Source organism: Lissotriton helveticus, chromosome 5_1 (genome assembly GCF_964261635.1).
Source record: "Lissotriton helveticus chromosome 5_1, aLisHel1.1, whole genome shotgun sequence".
Classification (NCBI taxonomy): Eukaryota; Metazoa; Chordata; class Amphibia; order Caudata; family Salamandridae; genus Lissotriton; species Lissotriton helveticus.
In genome coordinates, this window is record NC_136065.1 from 1156711789 (window position 1) to 1156735332 (window position 23544).

Consider the following 23544-nt stretch of genomic DNA (forward strand, 5'->3'; position numbering starts at 1 on the left):
AATTGAAAAGAGAGGCAGGGGAGAGTAGTGTTTCTTGGAATGGAGTTGCTTTTCAATGTGTTGATGTGCGGTCGAAACTCCTCTGCATGCCTTAGACGTGCTTTGCAACCCTGCCTGTCCGTTTTTCCGTCCGGTCCTATGTCATGGTTTCCAGTTCTAATTGGACTGAAGATAAACAAGGAGGGTCTACTCTAATGCCTCCTTCCAGCAAGGAGAACGAGGCAACAATGACGAAAACCACACGCACAAAAAAAAAAAAGTGGCGGAAACAGCTACTGAATCCCTCCCCTCCAGGACTCTGTGACCGGCCTCGTGGTTGCCATAGCAATGTTTCTGGAAATCGGATTGCGACACCAGAAGTCAGGTCACGGAGTCCTGAAAAGGAGGGAGTATAGCGGACAAATCATCCAAATAGGGGCATTGTCCAATGGCAGGCATCCATTTCGCGAGGCCGGCCAATGGCAGAAGGGGCGTGGTTTCATGCCCCTTCTTGTTTGCAAGAACTCTCGCCTGCAGCAGAGCATGCGCTGCAACGCAGGCTTCGGCCTAAAAACAGCAAGTTATGTTGTGGTCTGATTTAGCAATGTGCCAATTCTGTCAAAAGCAAACAAATAGCACAGACAGTCTAGCAGATTATACAGCAGGTGTTGACAGGAACAGACATCCTGCTTGATTAATTTCATGACCTCATGCAAGCTGCTCACCTCTGAGAACTGAGCTTTTTCTGAGTTTACTGTCTGATGCAGCAAATACAAATGCTAGTCAACATGCACATAGTGGTTGAGCAGAGCTGCCTTGCATTAAATATACATATATTAACCATTTAACAAAACTTATACTGACAGAAATGGTTTACAAACTTTAAGACTAGAATAACAATGATCCCAAAAGTTTACTAATAGTCTAAATAAATATGGATTGCAAACAGAAACGGTTTAGTGTCAAACAAAGCGTCCAGTAATTCGTCACTGTACAGCGGTCTATATTCATGAGTTGATGCGCTCGTACCTTTAACTTTCCAGTGTCACTTAATCCCTCGTTGAAAAAGGAGATGGAAAAACCTGTGCTCTACGCTTACCTGCTCAGGTTCAGTACTTTCTCAGCCATGTTGTGAGAAAACATGTTCCAGCGCACATCCCGCTCCTGTACAAAGAGGACATAGCAGAGGCGCCGAGCAAGCCACCCTTTATGTCTGCAACAGGGGACAAAAAGAACAGCTTCAATAAGTGCACTTTTCAGAGACTTTAAAGTTGTTGCTGCAACACTGCGGAAGACTAGAGTACACCCAACAAATAAAATCTGTAGGGATTTAGGATCCCATCAAGCATGAAGGTCCACGTTTTCCCAAAATGTACTGGTTACAGCTATTATTAGAGTTATTGTAAGGACAATACTCAGCCATACGTAACAGGAACATCAAGTGTGTAACTGCACATTACCTACCATGGTTAACTCTGTACTCAAGCAAGACTTGCTTGATTCACAATCTACAGAAACCATAACTTAATGGCCAGTCATGAAAGCTATGTCAGGGCAGAGCTGAGAATCCAGACATGTGCAGCCGTAGCATGAGCTTGTAGCTTCATAAAGTGTTTATCCACTCCTCATCTAACCTTTCAGGTCCCTAACTTCTGTCCCACAATACAATATTCCTAGTAAGGCGTCATGCCGCTAAACAGTGTTTTGTTTTGAATTGACTCTGCTTAACACTAAGACAACAACATTTAAACCTAAGGTGAACAATGAATGTGTTTTGGTCATGGCTACCATTCTTCTGACAAGAACAGTCTAAGATGTGTTTTAAGATTTTGGTATGAAGATTACTGTTGTGAGAACAACTTCTGCACACAAGAGGAGTTTTGACATAGCACAGCCCTGGATTTAAGAAGCAAAAGAAAGTGCTTCAGGGAGAATGTTTTCTTTGTGCTACAAACAATTTGAACATTATGCGGGATATGTAGAAAAGCACGACCGTGGGGTCCCGTTAAGACCGGTCTATAAAGACAAATACTTTGATATAGAAAGTTGGGGGTGGGGTCATGTGAATTGGGCACTACTAGATGTTACAATGAACAGCTTGGTTTTCTTAGTTTCTTTTTTTATCTACATAAGAGTGTAAGTATATGTATTTGTAAATGTATAGTTAAAGTAATCGTGCTACCGGATGGCTCAGTGAGTTAAAAGGCCACTCCTGAAATACATGGAAATCTGAAAGTCAGGAGTTTGTAACTCGGCCAGGTAGATTAGACTTCCATCCATCCAAGGTTGGTAAATATATAGCTAAATTGAGTAATAGTAACATTTGTTACATAAAGTATTGAGAAACTGCAGGGGGTTTTATATAGCACTTTATGTCACACAGGTAATGGTGATTTTTTTTAAAACACAATACAAAAACATAACAAAATCCCAACTGAATTTTTTACCATTTAATATTATTAACCAACTAAATAGCACAAATTTTTCAAAAAATCTGAAAAATACCAGTTATAATTTGCACTACAAGGGAAAAGCAGATCACGCAGAAATGTTCAATGGAAGCGCATAACCCACAGAACTATTACCGAGAATAGGAACTTGAGCCCTTCAGGTCAATTTACTAGGATTTAAACTTGTGATCAGTTGATTGCATTCAGGGCTTCACAGAAGGTACATTAACACTTCCCTAAACAACAAGAACTGTAGAAGCAAAATACACGCAATAAAAAAGTACAAATGTGTATATGAAAAATGTTAGAGCAAAGGGGCCTATCAATTTTCCATTGGTCCGACTTAAAGTCTGTGTTTAGCTTGAAGCAAAGGAGGTACTCTAGGAGATTTGGACTAACGAGTGAAGTGACTTAGTGAACTTGAGAGCCAAGAGAAATTAGCATGGAGCTAAGGGAGGTGTAAAGGCAGTCAAAATGGCTCTGGGGAACCAGAAGAGTGACTAAAAAGTACTGGAATGCCAGGTGAGGAGATGAGGAGACCCTTAAGCCTCAAAGTGAAGGTCTGAAGAATAGCTGAGGTACTCTGAGGATACAGCAGGGTTAGCAGAAAACACCTGCACGTCGGATGAGATGAACTTCAGTGCAGGTCTACAGGCTTTAAGGACCAGTACAAGAGATGTATAGGGTTCAGGTGGCTAGCAGGGTGTGATGACCAGCTAATTATCTGCAAGGGCCAGGTGGGGGTCTGTGAGTACGGTAAAAGAAACATGAGGGCTAGCTCAAGGATTCTCAGAGTTAAATAAGGGTTTCTTGGGGACAACTAGATGCCTTTTGGGCCTTCAGTGGCCAGAACAGAGTAATGCATGACGGCAAGGAGGCAATTTAAGAGCATTTGTGGAAAGTCAGAGGCCCATGAAAAGGCGCTTGTCCGATTGGGTGCAGGCAGTGTGTCTGTGCACTGGCAGAAAGACTCGGAAAGACTATGGTCCCGATGACTGGGTTAGGACTCGCATGGTCTCAGAGGGGTGTTGAGGTAGGTGTGCCTTATGATATCATAGGCTTAGCTAAGGGTCTTTAACGGATGGCTGAGGATCTACAAGGTCCACAAATGGGTCAGGTAGGTGAAGCTGAGTTGGCTGGAAAGCCAGCAAAGAGCCAGTAAGAGTGGGGACAAGCATCAAAGAACATTATGCTTCTTCTGATATTGCAGCCAATTTAAGTTTCACTGTAAAAGAAATTAAGCAGGTTGGGCTTTGTGTCAACGCGCAATTTTCATGCTTTGTTTCTACTACAAAATATCTGGCATGATAGCATGGTCCTCTGAATCACTTTAGGGTGCTCTATGATTTATTTAAGGGAAGAGTTTTTGAACCTTTAAAAGGAGTTCAGGAAAGGTCCAGCTTCTGTTTTAGAATAATGCAGGGTGATATGATTTCTTTTTGCCAGAATTAACGGACAACAAACATAATATACACTGAACTACACTAGTGGACAAACATCTCTTTTTGGTTAGTGATTGGGTGAGACCACCATCTTTCACAAAATGGACTCCTTGGAATCTAAGCTAGCAGGCACAACAGCTTGTAAATGGTGCAGAGGAAGGATTTTCTTCCCACTTACTGCACTTCAGTCTGATCTGTTATTGTGTTGTCGGGAGAGTTGATAATTCTAACACACTGACTCCATTACTTATCGGAGGATTACAGGCTGCCCATCTCCAGAGGTAGTTTCATAGTACAATTGATTAGTGCCTCATTTCACCAATCTTGTATTTGTATTGCCCCAGGACCTACCCCATTGATTAACTTTTCTCAAAGGGAAGGCTGAAGATCCTAACTTAAGCATTTTGCAGGAACACAGATGCCTAAGCAATACTTATTGACTGACTCGGACACTGATGACTTTTTTCTACTTGCCAGCATAACAGAGTCAAAAGAGAACAAAAGGACGTACAAAGAAGCATTTATTCGCCTAGAGACTGCACCTTGTCAATCTGCTTGGTAATCATCAAAAAGTAGACTGCACAGCTGTATCATAAGAGATGGGGACAGAAAGCATTTCTTCCATTTGGGTTTTGCAATCACTTAGAATGTTGAGGCCTGATATAGCATGGATCTTAGATGTTTTGATCCAACACAATGTGGGAAAATTTAGAAGCACAGCGATGTCATCAACATGTCTGTGTGGAGCAATGAAATTATAATTCAGCACAGAATTTGAAGTTTAAACTTTCTATGGTTGCCAAGAGGGGTAAGAATCAGACTGTCCAGCCAGCAGAAGACCATCATTGCACCTGCAGCTGCTATTGCCTTGTCATGGGGACACTAGAAAAGTTTCAGAAGTTAACTTTGTAATCTACTTTCTTTGAAGAATAGTTTGATGCAGCATCTGTCTTGAAGAAGAACTGACAAACCCGCCAAGGGATAAATGTCTGAAGAAAAAGGTTTTGTTCTAGCAAGTCTTGCCTGATGGGTAATGAAAACTTCAAAGCATCAAAACTGGTTAATTGTTTGAAAAATGACAAAGAGCAAGTTAATAGCACATTACCAACAGTCAGCGCCTTCCAAATAATTACACACAAGATCTGGGACCACACCTTTTGATACACACGGATCAACATTTCAGATGTAAGGGATAGGAATAAATAGCATACCTGGTATGAGTTTCATTGATATAGATGACATTGCGTAGTCCCAAAGAAGGAATACTCGCATTGAATAGTTTATCCTACAAAGGAAAATTTCGAAAAACAAGTTAGGATATGTTCTTCTAAATGAAAGCAACACAGATGTCACTCCTCAGCCAGATTTAGGTCAAGTCACAGTGGGAAAAGGTAAACAGGGCACACACCAAATCTGTGTAAAATGCTAGGTGCCTCCTAATTGGCCCAACACATGTTAGGAAAAGAAACTGCCTTTTTTTAACATGGTGAATTCATTTGACGATTGATTACATTTGCATTGTACACCATACATAACTTAAAGATCCTTAAGGTGCCATTGCCTCCTCAAAATGGTATAGCTAGGCCAACATTCATCAAGCAGTGTAGGAGATGGCTGCTAAGGCTGGGAAAGGTTTTCAATGTATTTATTTTTTATCAGAGAGGGAAGGGTTTGGAGAGTGACTGTGGGGTGGAAAGTGGTTCTACAGTCAGAGGCCAATCAAGAGCGAAACAACAATGTCTCTGCCTCATTTACTTGGAAGAGGTGCCAAGGAGGTTGCATTAGATCATTTAAAGGGTCACCTGAAATTAATCTAGGCATTTACCAACAAAGGTAGTGGGGTGTGAGCTGTAAAGGCACTTGTAAGTCAGACAGGATTGTGAAGCCGATTAATCTTTCTATGGCAAGCCAGTGAATCAGTTTGAACCTCATAGATCTAAATAAGTTGAAATCAGGTTTCCTCTGGACACTTAACAGTTTCATCTCCTTGCACAGATTCACTCCTCAGTGTCTAAACCCACATAGAGTACTCTTAAATATGTCTCACCCAGTTTAGTGTTCCTCCATAATTTAAATGAAGTGATATCCACCATAATGATTAAATAAAAAATAAAGGATTCTGGCCTCAACAAATTTCTTCTTGCTTTCAGCAAAATGCAAAATCTTAGGAAACCAAATGGCCTCCCAATTGTAAGGTGGAGCTTGCCGGGCATGGAGATGGCCCCCCTTTAGGTGTACTCCTTCATAATCCTGGTTCCTAAATAAGACTATATTCAAGATTCTCCATAATATTGACCTCGCACATCAAGCATACACTGCTACGGTACTAAAAACGGCATCCCGGCACCTGAGAGTGGCAGAGGAACGAACTGCGACCTGCAGCCTGCGGCTGGGCCTGTCTTCCGGGAGCTGAAGGGTGCAGAGGTGATGATCTACCGCTGGCGAATGGCGTGTCGGGCCTGAATGAGAACTTCCGATCTACATTCCCACACTCGTACCGGGCTGCCAACCTGACCCCGTAGAATCCACTCAGAGTGGTGGTGATCCCAAACAAGATGGGGAACACACAGTGTTGTATAAATGCCCCTCACACACCAACAGGCCCCTTGGTGTCATGCTTCATCATCGGGGCCTTCGCACCCCTCTACGGGATGCGGCGTGCTACGACTCGCGAATACGCAGGAGCACTTGTAAGTGAACTATGTGAGGGGGTGTGTGTCTACAAAAGTGTGAGTGAGGTGAGGTGAAAAAATGGTTAAAAAATACCTGGCGCGTGGGTGAAACAAAAATTTATTAAATCCCCGGCTGGTATTATTAAAAAAGTGCAAGGCGTGGTTGATACAATACTAATTAAGGTATTACAACCACTGTGAAAAGTGTCAACATGTTTCGGAACTCAGAGGTTCCTTCTTCAGGACAAGGATAGCACTTACCCTCCCCTTACTCACATGTAAATGTAAAAGTGTAAAATTTAATTACAGCAATGTGTAATGTACCTAACCATGTTATATATATAGGTAGGTGTCGTTGCGCCCAATTGGCGATGAAAAACTTTAGGTACTCAAAAATTAGACCTCATGAGCCTGTGCGTGTTATTGGGGGATCCTTCTTTTCTGTTCAGAAACTGACGGTTACTGCAATGGCTAGTTGCCTGCCTTCCCTCAACGCGGCTCCGGGCATTTATACAACACTGTGTGTTCCCCATCTTGTTTGGGATCACCACCACTCTGAGTGGATTCTACTTTGTTTATGCATATAACTAGGGAGGCCGAATCCACTGACTCTCTCTCTCCCCCCTCTTGTTAAATTTTTAACCTGACCCCGTAGCCAGAGTCTGGGCGTGGAGAGGAGAGGAGGACTGCCGGCACGGGTGGAGGTGTGGCTGCCGTTTTCGTTCTGCCTGGCCCTAGCTGCATGAGGCTTAGTAGGACTGCACCCACTACCTGAACACAGAGAGGAAGCATTGAACCTGGGCGGGGCTTAGGGACATCACTCTTGCTGTCTGCACAGCTGTTTGCCTGTAGGCATTCGACCATACTGCTGATCGCGGGACCCTGCCCTGCCCTGCCTTTAATACGAGACCTGCTGTTGCGCTATGAATATCGGCGAATGGCAACGTGGCCTTGCTGGCGGCCTCTGTGCTGAATCTCCAATTGTGTGACTGTACAGTGGCGTCGAATAAGGGCTCTGATTACCCCCTCAAAACGGACACAAGGTAGGCGTACTCCCACGATAACTGGCGATTGCGCTTACACCTGAGGCCTGCAGGTGCTTTCCATGTGGCAGGAGGCCCTCAGCCCCTGCAGTGACAGTACCAGCACCACTGTCCATCAATGCCCTCTAGACTGATGCTGTATACCAATGATGGCATGTCTTCAGAGCTAAATTCCATTGGGGGGTATTCCGGCCTCCGGTTGAACTGGGATAAGTCCACCATATTTCCTCCCGCCCCAGTCATGCCGATCCCCTTGGAATATTCACTGCAGTGGTCGACAAATTCTGTCCGCTACTTAGGAATACAGGTACACACAGACACAGCAGTGGTCCTGCTTCATAACTATGGAAAGGTAGCGTAGAAACTCTGTCCATTGAACACTGGATTAAACTGCTGTCATCACTTATTGGGCGGGTAGGCATAATGAAGAAGGTAGTGTTACCTAGGTACTTATTCCTTTTTCAAAATATCCAGATACTGCCACCTACAGCAGTGTTTGACAATCTATGTACCCTCAGAGTCCAGGTGGCGTGGGCGGGAAAACAGCAGAGGGTGCACTGGGGGACCCTTACTGTACCTTATGGATATGGGAGGCCTCAAACCTCCAGAATGTAAAACCTATTATTGAGTGGCACAGTGCATGTTTGCACATTACTCGATCCATGGTCCTAAGGACTTACCACATTTGCAACTCAAAAAGATGCTGCTGACCCACGCACATTGTCCCAAAAGCTATTTGAGAATTTGTCATGTAAACAATTACCTCAGTCCACTCCTGGCAAGCTCTTCAGGACCGACAAGCCAATTCCTTACTGTATTTACAACTCATTCCACTTGCCTGGTGGTGTTGGTTCCCTATGGGTCAGGAGCCTGGAGCTGTGTCATCACTATAGTAATAATCATTTGTATTTGTAAAGCACGAACATATTACCCCTCAAGGGTTTCAAGGCACTGGGGACCGTCTAGAGATTAAGTGAACGATTGCCCAGTCACATGATGCTGAACTGAGCTGCCGCGGGCAGTCGAACCGTGGGCCCGCGCTCTGGAGTCAGCCGCTTTGGCCGCTGCACAACACCTCTCCCTCACTAGGAGAGACTGGTAATCAAACAATGGGGAACTTCTTTCAAGATGGCACAGTGTGCACATGGGACACGTGTCCCGGAAATAAAGCACTAAACCCACAGCCTCATTTAATTGTTATTTCAGAGTGAGACGTGCTGCAGGAGTTACTGAGAGATGACCTACCAGAAACACCAGAGATGCAGATATTGACCTCTCTACTACAGATCATCACCCCTACTTGCCTTGTGACAAGGCTTTATGCAGTCTCAAAGGAAGTGCATGGACCAGGAGTGACAGGAGCCAGGCTTGAATGGCAAAGAGATTTGGGGATAGTCATTACGGATAGGCAGTGATGCTCCTGTTGTTCCGCAATTCAGACTATGTTTCTCAAAGGTAGAGACAGACTACTGCACTTTAAGTATATTATTAGGGTACGCTACACTCAAGAGCAGCTGCAGAGATATGGGCTCCACCATACTACAAATTGCCAGAGATGTGGGAAGGAGAAAGCGGGGTTTGCACACCTTGCATGGTTCTGTGCCGGGATACAAGAATTCAGGCAATCGGTGTACCTCGAATTGGACACCATCACAGGCGAGAACTTGCCGATTGCCCAATTGCTGGTGATCCTGCGATATGAGAAGGAGGTACAGAGCAGAGCGGGTTATGAGATTGGTGGCCATAGGCTTGGTACTTTCACAACAAAGAGTGGCAATGTGATGGGCTCACGGCCCTCTCCAGATGCTGAAAGACCGGCACACTGATTTGACATAATAACACACAATCGGATCCATTTAATGAATTGCTTCCGCCTCAGGGGGGTTGTATGACGTAACAATGCATGTAATTACCATGCATGTCTTTACATCACTGCCCATTCAATGCATGTGTCATTACCACGCATGTATTTTGTACGATCATTTTTACAAAGTACATGCCTTTACTAGGATAATATTATAAAGACTTGCTTGGAAGGGCATATTGGTGCTCAATTGGCATGCATGGTAAAGGCATATCCTTTGGTACTGAAATGTGTGCCGTTGCGACGCACTGGTATGAACGTTCCAGTTTTTTGTTGTTTCTCCCCATGTGACCAATTCACAGTGCTAAATAGACACTGACCGGATTTCCATTTTCGGACAGGACAGAGAGGCCGGAATCGAAGAAAACCCCTGCTGCAGTCCCCTGCCCGTTCCTAAACCCTAGGTCTGGTGGTGATCCAAGGGAGAGCCTGATGGGTCGTGAGAAGCAGAGGTGAGTTGAACGCTGCGTGGTATGCCTGTACCTGCCTCAACCCCCTCCCCGGCGCTGACCCTAAGTCCTGGCTGGGTGGGGGACTGCCCGGTGTTCTGTAACCCTTCCCCTAGCTCCCACAAGCCCTAAAACCACCACCTACCACAGCTCCCAGCCCTGAACCCAAAGTCTGCCCCTTTTCTTGACCCTGAGTCCCAAAATGGCCTCCCACCCCACCCCCACAGTCCTCTGCTTGGCCCAGAGTTCCTAACCCATGACCATTACAGTCCGTTACAACGAACATACCTTTACAGCGGCATATTTGTGGTAAATGCTTTGTGTTAACGGACATGCGTGGTGAAGGCATGTTAGTTGTAAAGGATGCATGGTAATAGTCATGCATGGTTATGACCACCAAATATTGGCTATGCCCCCCTAATTATATCTGGGGACCATATCAGGCACACTCGGCAAGATGTAGGCCAGAGATATGCGCGAGGAAATTACTGCTAGTGTGGAGATCGATGATGCAGACGCCTTACCTGTGCCACCCTGTTCAGTGTGAAATTGAGTGACATTGCATGAATGCCCCGAGAAAACCCATTAATGCTTTGTAAATTTGTTTTGTCCACCTGCATCACTGGAGATACCTATTCTATTATTCTATTAAAATTATTTGTACCGCGCGCTATCACCATAGGTTTCTTGGCGCTCAGAAAACAGTAACCGGTGACCTAGGGAGGGGAGTTAGTCGAAAGCAGCTTGAAAAAGCAAAGTTTTTAAAGATTTTCGAAACAGCTCATATTTAGGGCAGAAACGGAGAAAAGGCGGCAAGGAGTTCCAGGTCGATGGAGCCAAGACCGAAAAACTCAGACCACCATGTTTTTTCCTTTTATATCGGGGGACATCCAGAAGATTGAGTGACGCAGAGCGGAGAGCTCGAGAAGGGATGTGACGAGACAGAGTTGAAGATATGAACAGAGGGGCTGCGTTCGAAAGTGCCTTAAAGGTGGTGCATGCCAGTTTGAAAGTACAGCGCTTCGAGACGGGGAGCCAGTGAAGAGTACGGAGAAGGGGAGTGACATGTTCATATTTAGGCAAACAAAAAATCAACCGGGCAGCCTGATTCTGCACCAGCTGAAGTCGGTGGAGGTTACAGGCGGGGATTCCAGCGTACAGACTATTAGCATAGTCAAGCCTGGAAGTTATGAGCGCGATGACAACTTGAATTAATGCTTCTTTAGTAAGGAAACGACTGATCTTGCGAATTCGCCTAAGGTGAAAAAAACAGGCAGATGTCACCGCGTTAATGTGCGGCTTCATGGAAAGATCATCGGAGATGATCACCCCCAGGCTTTTGACAGAGCTCACCGGAGTGGGTGCTAACCCCAAAGTGGTGGGCCAGAAGGTGGCATTCCAAGGATGCGAGGGTCCTCCTACCAGGACGAGCTCTGTTTTTGTAGGATTTAGCTTTAAATGACTATGATACATCCACTCCGCAATGGACAACATAGTGGACTGAAAATCAATACGGGAAGACGGATGAGAAGTGATGGGGAAAATTAACTGAAGGTCGTCAGCATAATTAAGAATTGTGACTGGGGCGTTTCGAAGGGAGGCTAAAAGTGGCTGGAGATACAAATTAAACAGGAGAGGGGAAAGTGCAGAACCCTGGGGTACACCACAAGGAAGGGAAGTGTAAGGAGCGGAAAAAGTGGAAAGATGAACAGATTGAGAACGCTGATGGAGGAAAGATCTGAGCCAGTCAAGGGCCACTCCCTGAATGCCAGCGTTATGGACACGGTCGATCAAAATAGTATGATCGACCGTGTCGAATGCCGCTGAGAGATCCAGTAGGACAAGGGCTTGAGAGATGTTGTTATCAGCACCTTTCCTGAGAGTGTCCATAACTGCTACTATGACCGCCTCGGTGGAGTGGAGGGGTCTAAATCCTGCTTGTTGAGGATCCAAGAAAGAGGATTTCTCTACAAACGAGCTCAAGCAGCGGGTGACATAAGTCTCCAGGATCTTTCCTAAATATGGGAGGAGAGAGATGGGTCTGTAATTACTGAGTAGGGTAGGGTCAGCGTTTGTTTTTTTTTTAGAATCGGTAGGACTGCAGCTTGCTTGAAAGAAGATGGAACATCCCCAGTAGCAAGAGAGTTGTTTAGCAATGCTTGTGGGGGACCTGGGCAAGCTAGAAAAGCGTCTTTCAAGACTTGCGGGGGACAGCAGTCACTGGGGGCGCCAGAGCTGACTTTGTGGAGGAGAGAGACAAACTCTTGATGCGAAATGGGTGGAAACTCCGTCAAGGTACTAGTGTTGGTAGGGGGGAGAGGGGGAGAAGTGGGAGAGGCCGGAATCGGTATGTTGTTTTTAATTATTGTTATTTTCTCTGAAAAATAGGTGTTGAGCGAGTCACAGAGTGTTTGGGTAGGTAAAGGTTGAGGGGTGACTATCTGGGCGGGAAAGCTCATTCACAATTGAGAAAATATCCTTCGATTTATTATTAGACTTCAAAATTTTTTGAGAGAAAAATGCCGTCTTGGCTGCTAGGATGGATACTTTATAGGATTTTAGAGTCTCCATGTAGACGAGCTTAAGCTGAGGATCATAGTGGCGCCGCCATCGGCGCTCCGATTGCCTGAGCGCAAGTTTGGCTGCTTTAAGTTGGTCAGAAAACCAACATTGAGCATCGTGGGGGCGCTTGGTTTTTATTTGCTTAAAAGGGGCTACTTTATCGCTTGCCTGGCGTAGCCAATCATTAAGGTTGTCAGCCTGGTTCTCAAGTGAAGTATACAACTCTGGAGCAGTAGAGACCAGTGACTCGTGAAAGTCAAGCAGGTTGGCCCTTTTCCAATTGCGAGCCGACAAATTTTTAATGCGAGGTGGAAGGCACAAAGTGTGAAGGGGTAGATGAAACGAAATGAGATAATGGTCTGACCAGGAGCAAGGAACAACTGAAGGGGGGGAGATGTCTAAGTTAGAGGTCCAAACTTGGTCAAGGATATGACCCAACCGATGAGTGGGGGTATTGATGAGTTGAGAAAGATTCATGGTTTTTAGAAGTTCGGAGAATTCAACTGACGTGTTGCTTTCATGGGCATCGGATGGCCAATAATTAAAATCACCGATAACCAAAATGTTGGCATGGTTAATTACAAGCGGAGCGATGGCATCGCTAAAGAGTTGGGGAAACAGAGGCATATGATGGGGGGGCCTATAAACAAGAACACAAATGAAGGACGATTTAGGGGAAATAAATTTTATTGCCAAGTAGTCGATTTTAGGGATAGGAATTACCGTAATCTCGGAAAAAGTATATTCGGAGCGGATTATTGCCGCTACCCCGCCACCTGTCTTACCAGCAGGTCGGTTAGCGTGAATGATGTAATAACCCGTGGGGATAGCTGCCAAAATGTCGGGGGCGGAATCTTCATTGATCCAAGTTTCAGTTAACAGAAGGACATCAATTGAACTCTGATGCAGTAATTGAAAGAGCTCAAGCTGATGACGAATAAGGGAGCGGGTGTTGAGGTAATAAATCGATAGGGACGAGGATGTCTGGGGAGCCAGGGGGGAAGGGTCAAGGGAGCAAACCTGTTGCAAAGAATCTGATGGAACCAGGATATCGCATGCCAGAGCCGCTTTAACGGCACGGGCAGGAATGGGTCCGGATGATTTGAGTCTCATGAGATCGTCCGAGGAATAAGAATAAAAATGGGCATTACGACGAGGCCCTAGGCCCGGTCGGCCGCGGACGGGCGCAGACGGGCTTGACTTAAGCGCGACTTCGGCGCGAAGTCGGCGCTCCCGCTGCGCTCGTCCGCTGCGCTTCCTCCATGCCGTCATTAAGTACTGAAGGGGGAGGGAGTACTAGACCGCTAACCTGCGGGGCTTCTGTGCAGGGCGGAAGTGGTGTCACGAACACAAAGTGACTGCTCCTCGGACTGACCCTCCGCGCAAACGGCACAAGCCGGGGCGGAACGGGGCCACGAGGGGAGAAGGGAACAGGTAAGAGTGACTGTGGCAGGCTACAAATGCAATGTGCAAAATACAATTTTTAAAAATGAAGTCTGCGTGCTATTAAAATCAGCAGCAGATTCAAAGTGCAAATATACAATTTTTAAAATGCAATATAGTGCGTGCTATTAGGTCAGCAGCAAGATTTCCGACAGCCTGCTACCACAGCCTAGGTCGCCGTGTATGTCAATGAGGTCGGGAGCAAAGAGGAAGTTAAATAACCAAAGGGCTCGGCAGCACTAGACCGCTAACCTGCGGGGCTTCTGTGCAGGGCGGAAGTGGTGTCACGAACACAAAGTGACTGCTCCTCGGACTGACCCTCCGCGCAAACGGCACAAGCCGGGGCGGAACGGGGCCACGAGGGGAGAAGGGAACAGGTAAGAGTGACTGTGGCAGGCTACAAATGCAATGTGCAAAATAAAATTTTTAAAAATGAAGTCTGCGTGCTATTAAAATCAGCAGCAGATTCAAAGTGCAAATATACAATTTTTAAAATGCAATATAGTGCGTGCTATTAGGTCAGCAGCAAGATTTCCGACAGCCTGCTACCACAGCCTAGGTCGCCGTGTATGTCCATTATCACCCATCTGTTTTCTGTCACTTCCTTGTACTTTTCTTTTTTAATTGTATCTTGCCCATTGTGATGGGCCTGGAGGCCTGACTGATGATCATATGATATACAGCCTTCATTGTAAATATGTACCTATGTTAATAGCCAAGCATGTGTTGCGGTGTCAAGTTGGATTGTATGTTGCCTTTTTGAAAAATGCAAACTAAAGAAAAATAATAACTATGTGTTTTGCTTAAATCAACAAACTGTCCCTAACCGTCTCCGATGAAATGCTCATGGCGATTCATGTAGGGGGTGTCAGCAGCCTGAACTTTTTTGTTCTGTACGCAACCTCTACCACTCTGGGCCACATATCGCCATCTATAGGCTACAGGATCTATGGTACAGCTCCCCTAATTGTTATCAAATCAAATAAAGACATCTCTTTACCTCTTCACTTCAATATTCTTCACCCTTAGCTGAAGTGTCCCAAAGGGTTATACACACTAATTCCAACTGTTCAATGTTTATTCTAAGACTCTGGTTTAGCTTCTCCTTTTTCACAGTCTCAGCCTTTGTATGTGAACAGATGAAACCCAGCTGTTCCTTCTTTTGTCATTGACTAAGATTTCCCAGCTTTGTACAAGTCAAGTGAGGGTGGCCACTGGCTCAAGTAAAACTGGAGGGTGGATGTTGAGGGGTTTGTGCAGGGTTTAGACCTTGGGTGTGACTCCTTCAGGCCTATAGCATTAGGTACTTCAATATCAGTGAAAATGGTCTGAACCTTGACCTTGTTCTCAGTTGGGAAACTTACATTTCATCATTCATTTTTCCCCGCTAGTTCCATCTATGTTTATAAAGTATAATCAAACCCTACCTCGCCAATAAGGTTAAAGGTCAGGCAGTCTCAGTTACCTTTGATATCCGACTAGATTGCTAAGACTTCCTCTACTTGAGGGTTGCCTAAATCCTTGCTATTGCCTCTGGAATAGAAATTAAGATCATGCTCCTAGATTAACCACGGGTAGTTGCACATTCAGCCATCTACACTGGCTCTTGCAAGCAAAGGTTACCTTTAAGGTTCTGTGCAAGGTCCATAACCCCATTTATGGATTTTTCGCCATTTTATTTGCAGCTCCCCTAAGCCTCATTAACAATTTTGCTTAATCGTGTATTCAAAATTCCCTCTACTTACAGTTTCTCGCTCTAATAGGCAGAGGTATGGGGTTATAGTTTCTAGGTCTTGGCCTCTTCTCTATGGGTCTTCACTTTGTACTATAATGGAGTTGCTGAAAATAATACAATTATTTCTTGAAATCCTGACTTTTTTCCTCTTCAGCATCTTGAGCTAGCATGGACTTCAGCTGCCCTCATCTAAAAGTGTGAAAATCAAATAGGCGTACATTTACCTTGCAAGGAAAACAATAATAGGTTGTGAAAGGCTAGACTGATGTTATCCTTCCTTTAAAAAAGTAGACGTGTGTATGGCAGCTGCATTATATACTATTTGAGATGTATCTATCTAGTTGGTATTCCTGAAAACCAGCTTACAGCCAGACGGCAGTTATTTTGGCACTGATCAGCATGCCGACCATCACAGTATGTAGTTTGAGGGAAATGTAAGGAAGCAAGTTGAGATCATGCCTCCTGCTCTGATCTGCTTCTTGATGCCTAGGCTCCCTGTATATTTTGCCGAGGAATGATGGGGTGGAGCTGGCCTTCAGTGTCCTCGGTGTAGGAGGTGAATAGGAGTTGCAATTAAGTGACAGCAGGGATAAGAAGAAGCAAGTGCATATTGAAAAGCAGTAAAGACCCAGAAGGTGACATGTGACTGAAGCCACGTTTTACTTGAATCTCCGTCTCATAGGAGGGACAAACAATACGGGGCACCACCAATTAGGATGTTAGAGAAGCGGATCCGGTCTAGCTTGGTGTTTTAAGAAAATAGGTCAACGGTCACTGAGTGATGACAGAGAACAGAAGCATATGACGACACAAGGTTTTCACACACTGTGACCAGGGAAGCTTTGCAGCCTTGATGGGAGTGTACAGGAGAGATTTGACAGGGGCTCAGCACATGATGGCTTTTCAGGTTGTTTTAGAACCCCACCCATCCTTTCCACTACCACATCAAGTGCTGGGACCCAAGACAGGATAACCGCACTACTCCGATCACTCTGCCTAACTCCAAAACCTTCCTTCATAGACCTAAATGCAATGCAGCACCCTTCCAACTAAGCTCTCTCTCAGTCAGAGTGTAGTATGCTATCAGTCCAATAGTGTCTCATCAGCTGTGCACAATTTTGCGCTAGGACACTCCTTCAGGTAGCTGTTTTGCACCTTAAATGTATCATACTTGTCTATTCATACTCATAAAATTACAAGAATTGGTAGAATATCAAGTATTTAATCTAATCACATACGGTCATATCTTAAAGTATGCACTCAACCAAATATTGCCAGAACCACCATGACCCACTTCCATCTCTTTTGTAAAAAGCTCTATGGAGCCAAATGAATTGGTCTAAACTCCGTCTGCTCGCTGGACAAAAATACATGTGTCTATGACCCCGTCACTGCTCCACAGTCAGACGCCAGACACATTTAGTTGCAAATAAATACAAGCTTGTCACGGGAGCTTTCCATTCACATCTTGTGACTAGATATTTATGGCGTACTCCGTGGAAGCTTGCAGCAGTGAGCAGGGCACATGGAATGTTAATCTACTGAACAGAGTACCTATGCATACAGACCAGCAATAGTTTTGTGCGTGTGTTCTTAAGCTTTTCGTGGCTAGGAGATGCCAAACACAAAATAACTATGCCATCTCACTCTATGCTGATTTTCAGGAATACCAACTAGATGGATTCCAAATATGAACCAAATATGCTCACCCTGGGGCTTGTAAGAAAGGACAATATCAGCTTAGTCGTCCTCACTGTTATTTGCAGTGTTTGTTGGGAACCTGTGGAGGGTGTATGTTTTACTTTGGAAGCCATCCACATAGTGAACTGAAATAATCTTCAGATACCATTATTTCTATAAACAAAGCACTATGACTTTGTGAGTAGACCTTCAGAAAGAATGCCAGGAGATCGAAATTTCAGACCTGGTGAACTCTTTCATACCACTGGAGAAAAGAGAAACAAAACACAACGTGTGTCATTGCTGGGAGCCAGCACCCAAATGTATCAGCTGACCCTCAGTCAAACTTGCAATTACTTGGAAATCCGGTGTCATGTTGTAAAAAGGTACTTTATGGTATGAAAGAGTTCACCAGGTCTGAAATTTCGATCTCCTGGCACATGCCAAACTGGTAAGAGATAGTTAGAAGCGGCTCATGACGTTGGTAGCGTTTGTCAAATCATGGTTTTAAAAGCAAAAAACATCTTTTCCTTAACAGTGTTTCTTGGTCCTGATGAGAACCCTGAAAATATGGTGGTTCGAAACGCGTAGGCCTTTGTTTCTGTTTTACCAAACAATTGTATGCTAAAAATATTTGAGCTGTGTTGTGCACATAAAGAAAATTGTTGTATAACATGGTGACATTTTAGGAGGGTTTAGTGTTCACAATTAGCTAAGGCATTAACTATTGCTTTGTTTGGTCCCTTTCCGTTGGGGTCCATCACTAGATGTGGGCTTATATGGAGTGGCCCTTTGGACGGTTAGATTGTTGTGTGTAGGTTGAATGTGAAGGTTGAATGTAAGATTGGATTGGAATGTATGAGCTTGGTGATGTGTGTATGGTAGTGTGATTTTCTGGTAAAATTTTCTCGTTGTGTGTGTGCACTTATAAGTGTTTGTCTATTACATTTGGATTGTGGGAATTGTGTTCAAACTGTATAAAGGTGACAAAGGCTTCTTGTGTTCTTTTATAAATGTATACGTTTAAAAGAACAGGTGCTATGATAATAAAGACTATTGACTAACTTATGGACGTATGCATTTCTTTACTGCTCGATTTTCCAAGTATTGAAAATTGTATATCAGTATTGGCATTTGGTTTGTTATCTTTGTTGATAGGGCTCAGCCTTACTGGTTAGAGCCACACCCTTGATTGTTATTTAGTAACAAAAAAGTAAAGCAGGGTGTTTCCCAAAACACAGAGAACTGCCTTTACAGTGGCGTGAAGGCAAAGATAAAATACATCATTGGCAGGCACCAGCAGTCACAACTGATAAGACCTCCCTTAAGTGGTCTACAGAACTAACTAGGACTACAATTCAGCAATCTTTTTATGTATTCAAAGAATTCTAATGGGATTAATTGAAAGAGTTTGTTTAGCCCAAAAAAGAGGAAATTACTGTCACACATTACATGCAAGACTTGGACACTTAAATGGTGTGTGTCTGTGTATTTTCTAACACCACTGGAGAGGATGTAGCCTTACAGCTAGAGCGGTCATTCTCAAAGCTGGGGAACAGGGTTCGAGTCTCAGCAATGACACTCAACATCCTTGGGCAAATCCCTTAATCTCCTTGTGCCTATCAAAAATGAATTTGTCCATCTGTAATGAAACTAGTGCTCATGTAAAGCGCTCCGATACCAAATGTCTCGAGTCTAGTTTGCGCTATATAACACTGAAGAAAAAAAAACTGTTCACTCGCAGAGTTTTAAACTCAACAAAAGCAACAATATGGCCAGTATTGTGATGTGTTGCCCAGAGCTTGGGCCTAGAGCGTCCTTTATTTGCGAGTAAGGCCCCTACCAGTCCATGGGCTGGCAAGAACTCAACATGGAATCTCCACTTTATTGGCCGCACAAAACCCCCTGGAGCCAAAGATCCGCAGGTGTAGCTTGCCCAGAGCTTGGTATCATCAATAACAACCAGACATAACAGATTCTGAACATTCCAACTTCAACACACAAAAAGATGAATCCCTTTTGACGCACAACTGATCAGCCATCAGCAACCACTCTCAATGGCGACCATCTCAGCACAGGTGCACAATGTGGGTAAATAACTTGGAAAAAATATGTTCTTGCCTTTATAAGGGCACAATAGCTGTAGAATTCCCTTGAGGGCTCCCACAGCTGCACGGGTTGGTAGATTTGGTCTAAAGACGCTTATGTTTTCTAGGTGAAATTCCACTAGAGTGGGAAAAAGATACAACACAAGAACTTCAACATTTCCAAAACCATGTCTCTTTAGGTTCAGAGACGGATTACAACTCTGTAACCCCACCAACAAAACTAGTACCTTTCCCCTACATAAAAGGCATTTGTCTCTAGGTTATTTACTGCCTCACTAGAATCAGGCCTGCAAGGAGAGTTCCAATCACCTTCCTCAATCCCAATTCAAAATATGAAAACATGGTTCACGACCAAGAGTTTGGGTCCATAACTCACGGAGTGTGCCAGACACAATAATACTATTTGCATCAGTCAATTAAGGCTATCCCCTCAAATTCAAGAGCAGAAGCTAGAAGCCCAAAACACATTTGCCCCTCTCAAAACACATTTATAATTAAGTCTAAACAATATGCTATTAGTGTATTCGGATATCAACTGAGTCATAAGAAGCAAAACAATTAAATTTCGTTCCTAAAACAATGCATGAAGGAAAGGCACAAGTAAGAACACCAAGAAAGCTGAAAGGGAATGAATTTGGGAAAAGTGTTTGTCATAAAGCCACATACTTGCAGACAGGTTGGAGAGGGACTGTCTTTTCAAATTCTTTATAATAAACAATCCATTGAATGCGGCACACGACGGTAGCCCAATCGTATGATGCTTCCTTCAAACTAGAGGTGACAGGCCAGGGAATTTAACAGGAGGATCAAGCCAAAGCACAAGCATAGCAATCAAAAGGGTGGGCATAAATGATACCGTAAACACCCTATAAAATATAATAAAGACTCAGAGATTTAAATTAGGTTATTTCTCTGACATTAGCTTTTCTCTTTAATTTATGTTAAAAGAAAGCTTTGTCAACCTGAACTTTTCCTCACCTCCAAAGCCCTGACAACGCAGCTATGAGTGAATAAAGAGAGATGGAAGTGTGTCAAGTGCACTATATATGTGGCCAATATAGTTGGTTATGTGGAGCACTCTTACTACCTAAGACACCATTTGAAAGTGAAATGTATATGAAGTTCACATTCCGAACTGACTTTCTTCAAAGTGGTCTGAGATCTGACAGTTAATTAAATTGAGGCACACTAAAGTAATGAGATTTACGTAGGACCACAGAGTTTGGTCAGGTGGAGAAAATAAAATATGAAAGCCATTTTCCTCGTTACAAATTGTGCTTTTAAACCACTGAAGAAATATCTTCTTTTTTGACACTTTACCACCAAAGGGCAATGTGCTCGATTAGTTCTTGGCCTAAATGCACTATGTAAAGTAAATACAAGCATGAAGTGTTCATTTAACCAGGGTAGATTTAAAATTATATTTATGTTGACATCATTGCCTTCCTCCAAATTATTAAACAGGCGAAAACATCAGTGACCACATTACATCGATTAACAAAGGAAAGAGGACTCTGACTTCCTGTAGGTTTTCAACTCAACTCATCTAGGCTGCAGACACCCACACACAGCAGAAAAAAACGTATTTTTTGATTTTATGCGCTTAGCAGACCTGCGTTACGTGATTTGTGGCTTAAAACTGCGATTGAGATTGAAAAAATGAATAAAAGTGACACTAAGTCCCGCTCTATTTTAACTCATCAGCCTAATCTGCCATAGCCAATCATTAAACCAGAGTCAGGCTTTAGCCATATTTGGCTTAACTATCCCTATTTCACACACAACCACATAGGTCTTTTTAGGTCGAAGCCTAGCTGTCTGGTTTGCTAACAATATCTTGAGGACATTCAGAAGGCTTCCCAGTGAATGCATTCTGCCCATTGCTTACCATTGGCTTTGTTGTTTGTAGCTCTCATTATCGTGCTTTCTATTTGCTGGATTTATTTGTTTTTGCCTGTCCAGCTTGAGTTGGCTCCTTCCCATGCCCAATTCCTATTAACTGCATTCTTCCACCAGTACTGAATTTCTGTAGACTGGCCTCTAAATCTTGTTCTTATCTTGTCACATATTATGTGCATTTAAAGACAAATGTTAAATGTCAGGCTCTGTCTTTCAAGGAACCTGGTGTGTTACTCTTCGCTCTCAGACTTCAAAGTGAGAGGATTTATGCGACAATCATGCTGGCTACTCGGGATGTGCCGTACGATGTTTTTTTCCTAGCACAAAACAAAATGTAATGTTTGTAAATGAACTGTGCAGATAATTCATAGTGTTTCAGAATATGGAATGCACAAATGAAGCACATTTTATGGTAATGCTTATGTGTGGTGGAAACAAAAATTTCAATAAGATCAAAACAAACCCATACACTAGGTGATGACATTTCCACACATTATAGTTTGTGCGCTGTATACTTTTATCAGTAAAACAGTATGTCTGTGCAAATGGAATGGTCATTTCAATTGAAGATGTGGTGTCTGTAATGGCAGTGCACTACTGTACCCTGCATACTCCACTTTACCCCAACTCCAGTGCACTCTACTCTGCACCACTCCACACTTTGCCACTCCACATTGCATCACTACACTATACTCCGAACCACTCCACAATATGCCACTCTACATTGCATCACTGCACTATACTCTGCACCACTCCACACTATGCCACTCCACATTGCATCACTGCACTATACTCTGAAACACTCCACAATATGCCACTCTACATTGCATCACTGCACTATACTCTGCACCACTCCACACTATGCCACTCCACATTGCATCACTGCACTATACTTTGCACCACTCCACTCTACGCCACTCCACATTGCATCACTGCATTATACTTTGCCTCACTACACTCTAAGCAACTTCATTCGACCACTCGTTACACCACTCTACTCTAGAACATTGCACTGTACCCCACTCTACTATGCACCACTGCACTGTGCACCACTCTGGTCTATGTCAATGGACTATATGCCACTACTCTGCAAGATCTGTGTTGCATATTGTGCCATAATAGTTAACTGAACCTTAACTATGACATTTTGGTGAAGGTAAAAGTATATATTTTTTTAATGAAATGCCCATTCCCTGCCGCCCTAGAATCAAACGGGAGGGGGGGGGCTTGGCCATGATCAGTGTATTCCAGCTATAGAAGTGTGAGTTTTAGTAGCAGCTTACCCTGAGCGTGCAAGAACTTGGGCTAAATGCAGTTGGCTGTGGGCACATGGTACGGCCTTCGATCACGCCCTGCACCCAGCACTCAAAACCTTAAAGCCCCCACTATTCACAGGTTCCTGCTACACACAGGAATCTGTGGGCACACGACAATGACTTTGACCTTGCCATGCACCATTGTACCCGGATCCCTGAGCACCGCCATTGCCACTGAGGACAGAGATCTGACTACAGCCAAGCCCTGTACCAAGTTCCCTTGCTACAACCCACTACACACAGCCATGTATAATGCACAAATAGCACTGTGTACAGGGCATGGTCTTTGGACATTCCATGTGCCTACTCCTCATGATAAAAGAAATAAATGCCAATTGCCAAAAGCAAGGCATAGCAGGCATATGTTCAGACTTAAGCAATGAGCACAGGGAAAGGCTTTACAACCATTCATGTGGCTTCAGGTCCCACTTGTGCATCCTGTGAGCTGCTTTTCCTTCAAGAACTCTCTATAAGCAGTCCCCTTGCAACACCAACCTCTGCACACTGCCACTGACCATGCCAAATGACATCCACAATGATGACCAGGTACATGGCGTGACTTCTGGCCAAGGCTTGAAACCAGGTGTCCCCAGCACCGGACTGAAACGCACAACCTTTGGACATATGCAGGACACCTGGCATAGCCTTCAATCAAGTCTTTCACCCAGCCTTAAAGCCATAAATCCCACTTTATGCATTGACTAGTCATGCGCAGTGGGCATAAGGCACAGAGTTTGGCCTCCGATCAAACAGTGAACCACTTTTTGCGGGTGTGGACCCAGAAGACCAGGGCCTACGTGTGCACAGGGGGCAAGGGCTGCAGATGGTCTTTCAATTGACTTCCTTTTGTTCTTCTGGGAAGGTTTTTTTTTCATATTTCTGATCTAAAACTATGGGTTCCA

At 44.1% G+C, this 23544-nt stretch overlaps 1 protein-coding gene across 4 annotated transcripts in view; it reads right to left on the reverse strand.

The window, feature by feature from the left end:
* GPAM (glycerol-3-phosphate acyltransferase, mitochondrial) overlaps positions 1–23544 on the reverse strand; it is a 244005-nt gene that overhangs the window by 161640 nt on the left and 58821 nt on the right. For all 4 annotated transcript variants that reach the window (XM_078643773.1, XM_078643774.1, XM_078643772.1 and 1 more), the window contains exons 4-5: positions 5083–5156; positions 1079–1192 (exon numbers count right to left, since the gene is read on the reverse strand). In XM_078643773.1, the coding sequence (XP_078499899.1) occupies positions 1079–1192; positions 5083–5156 (188 nt within the window). The remainder of the gene's footprint in view (positions 1–1078; positions 1193–5082; positions 5157–23544) is intronic.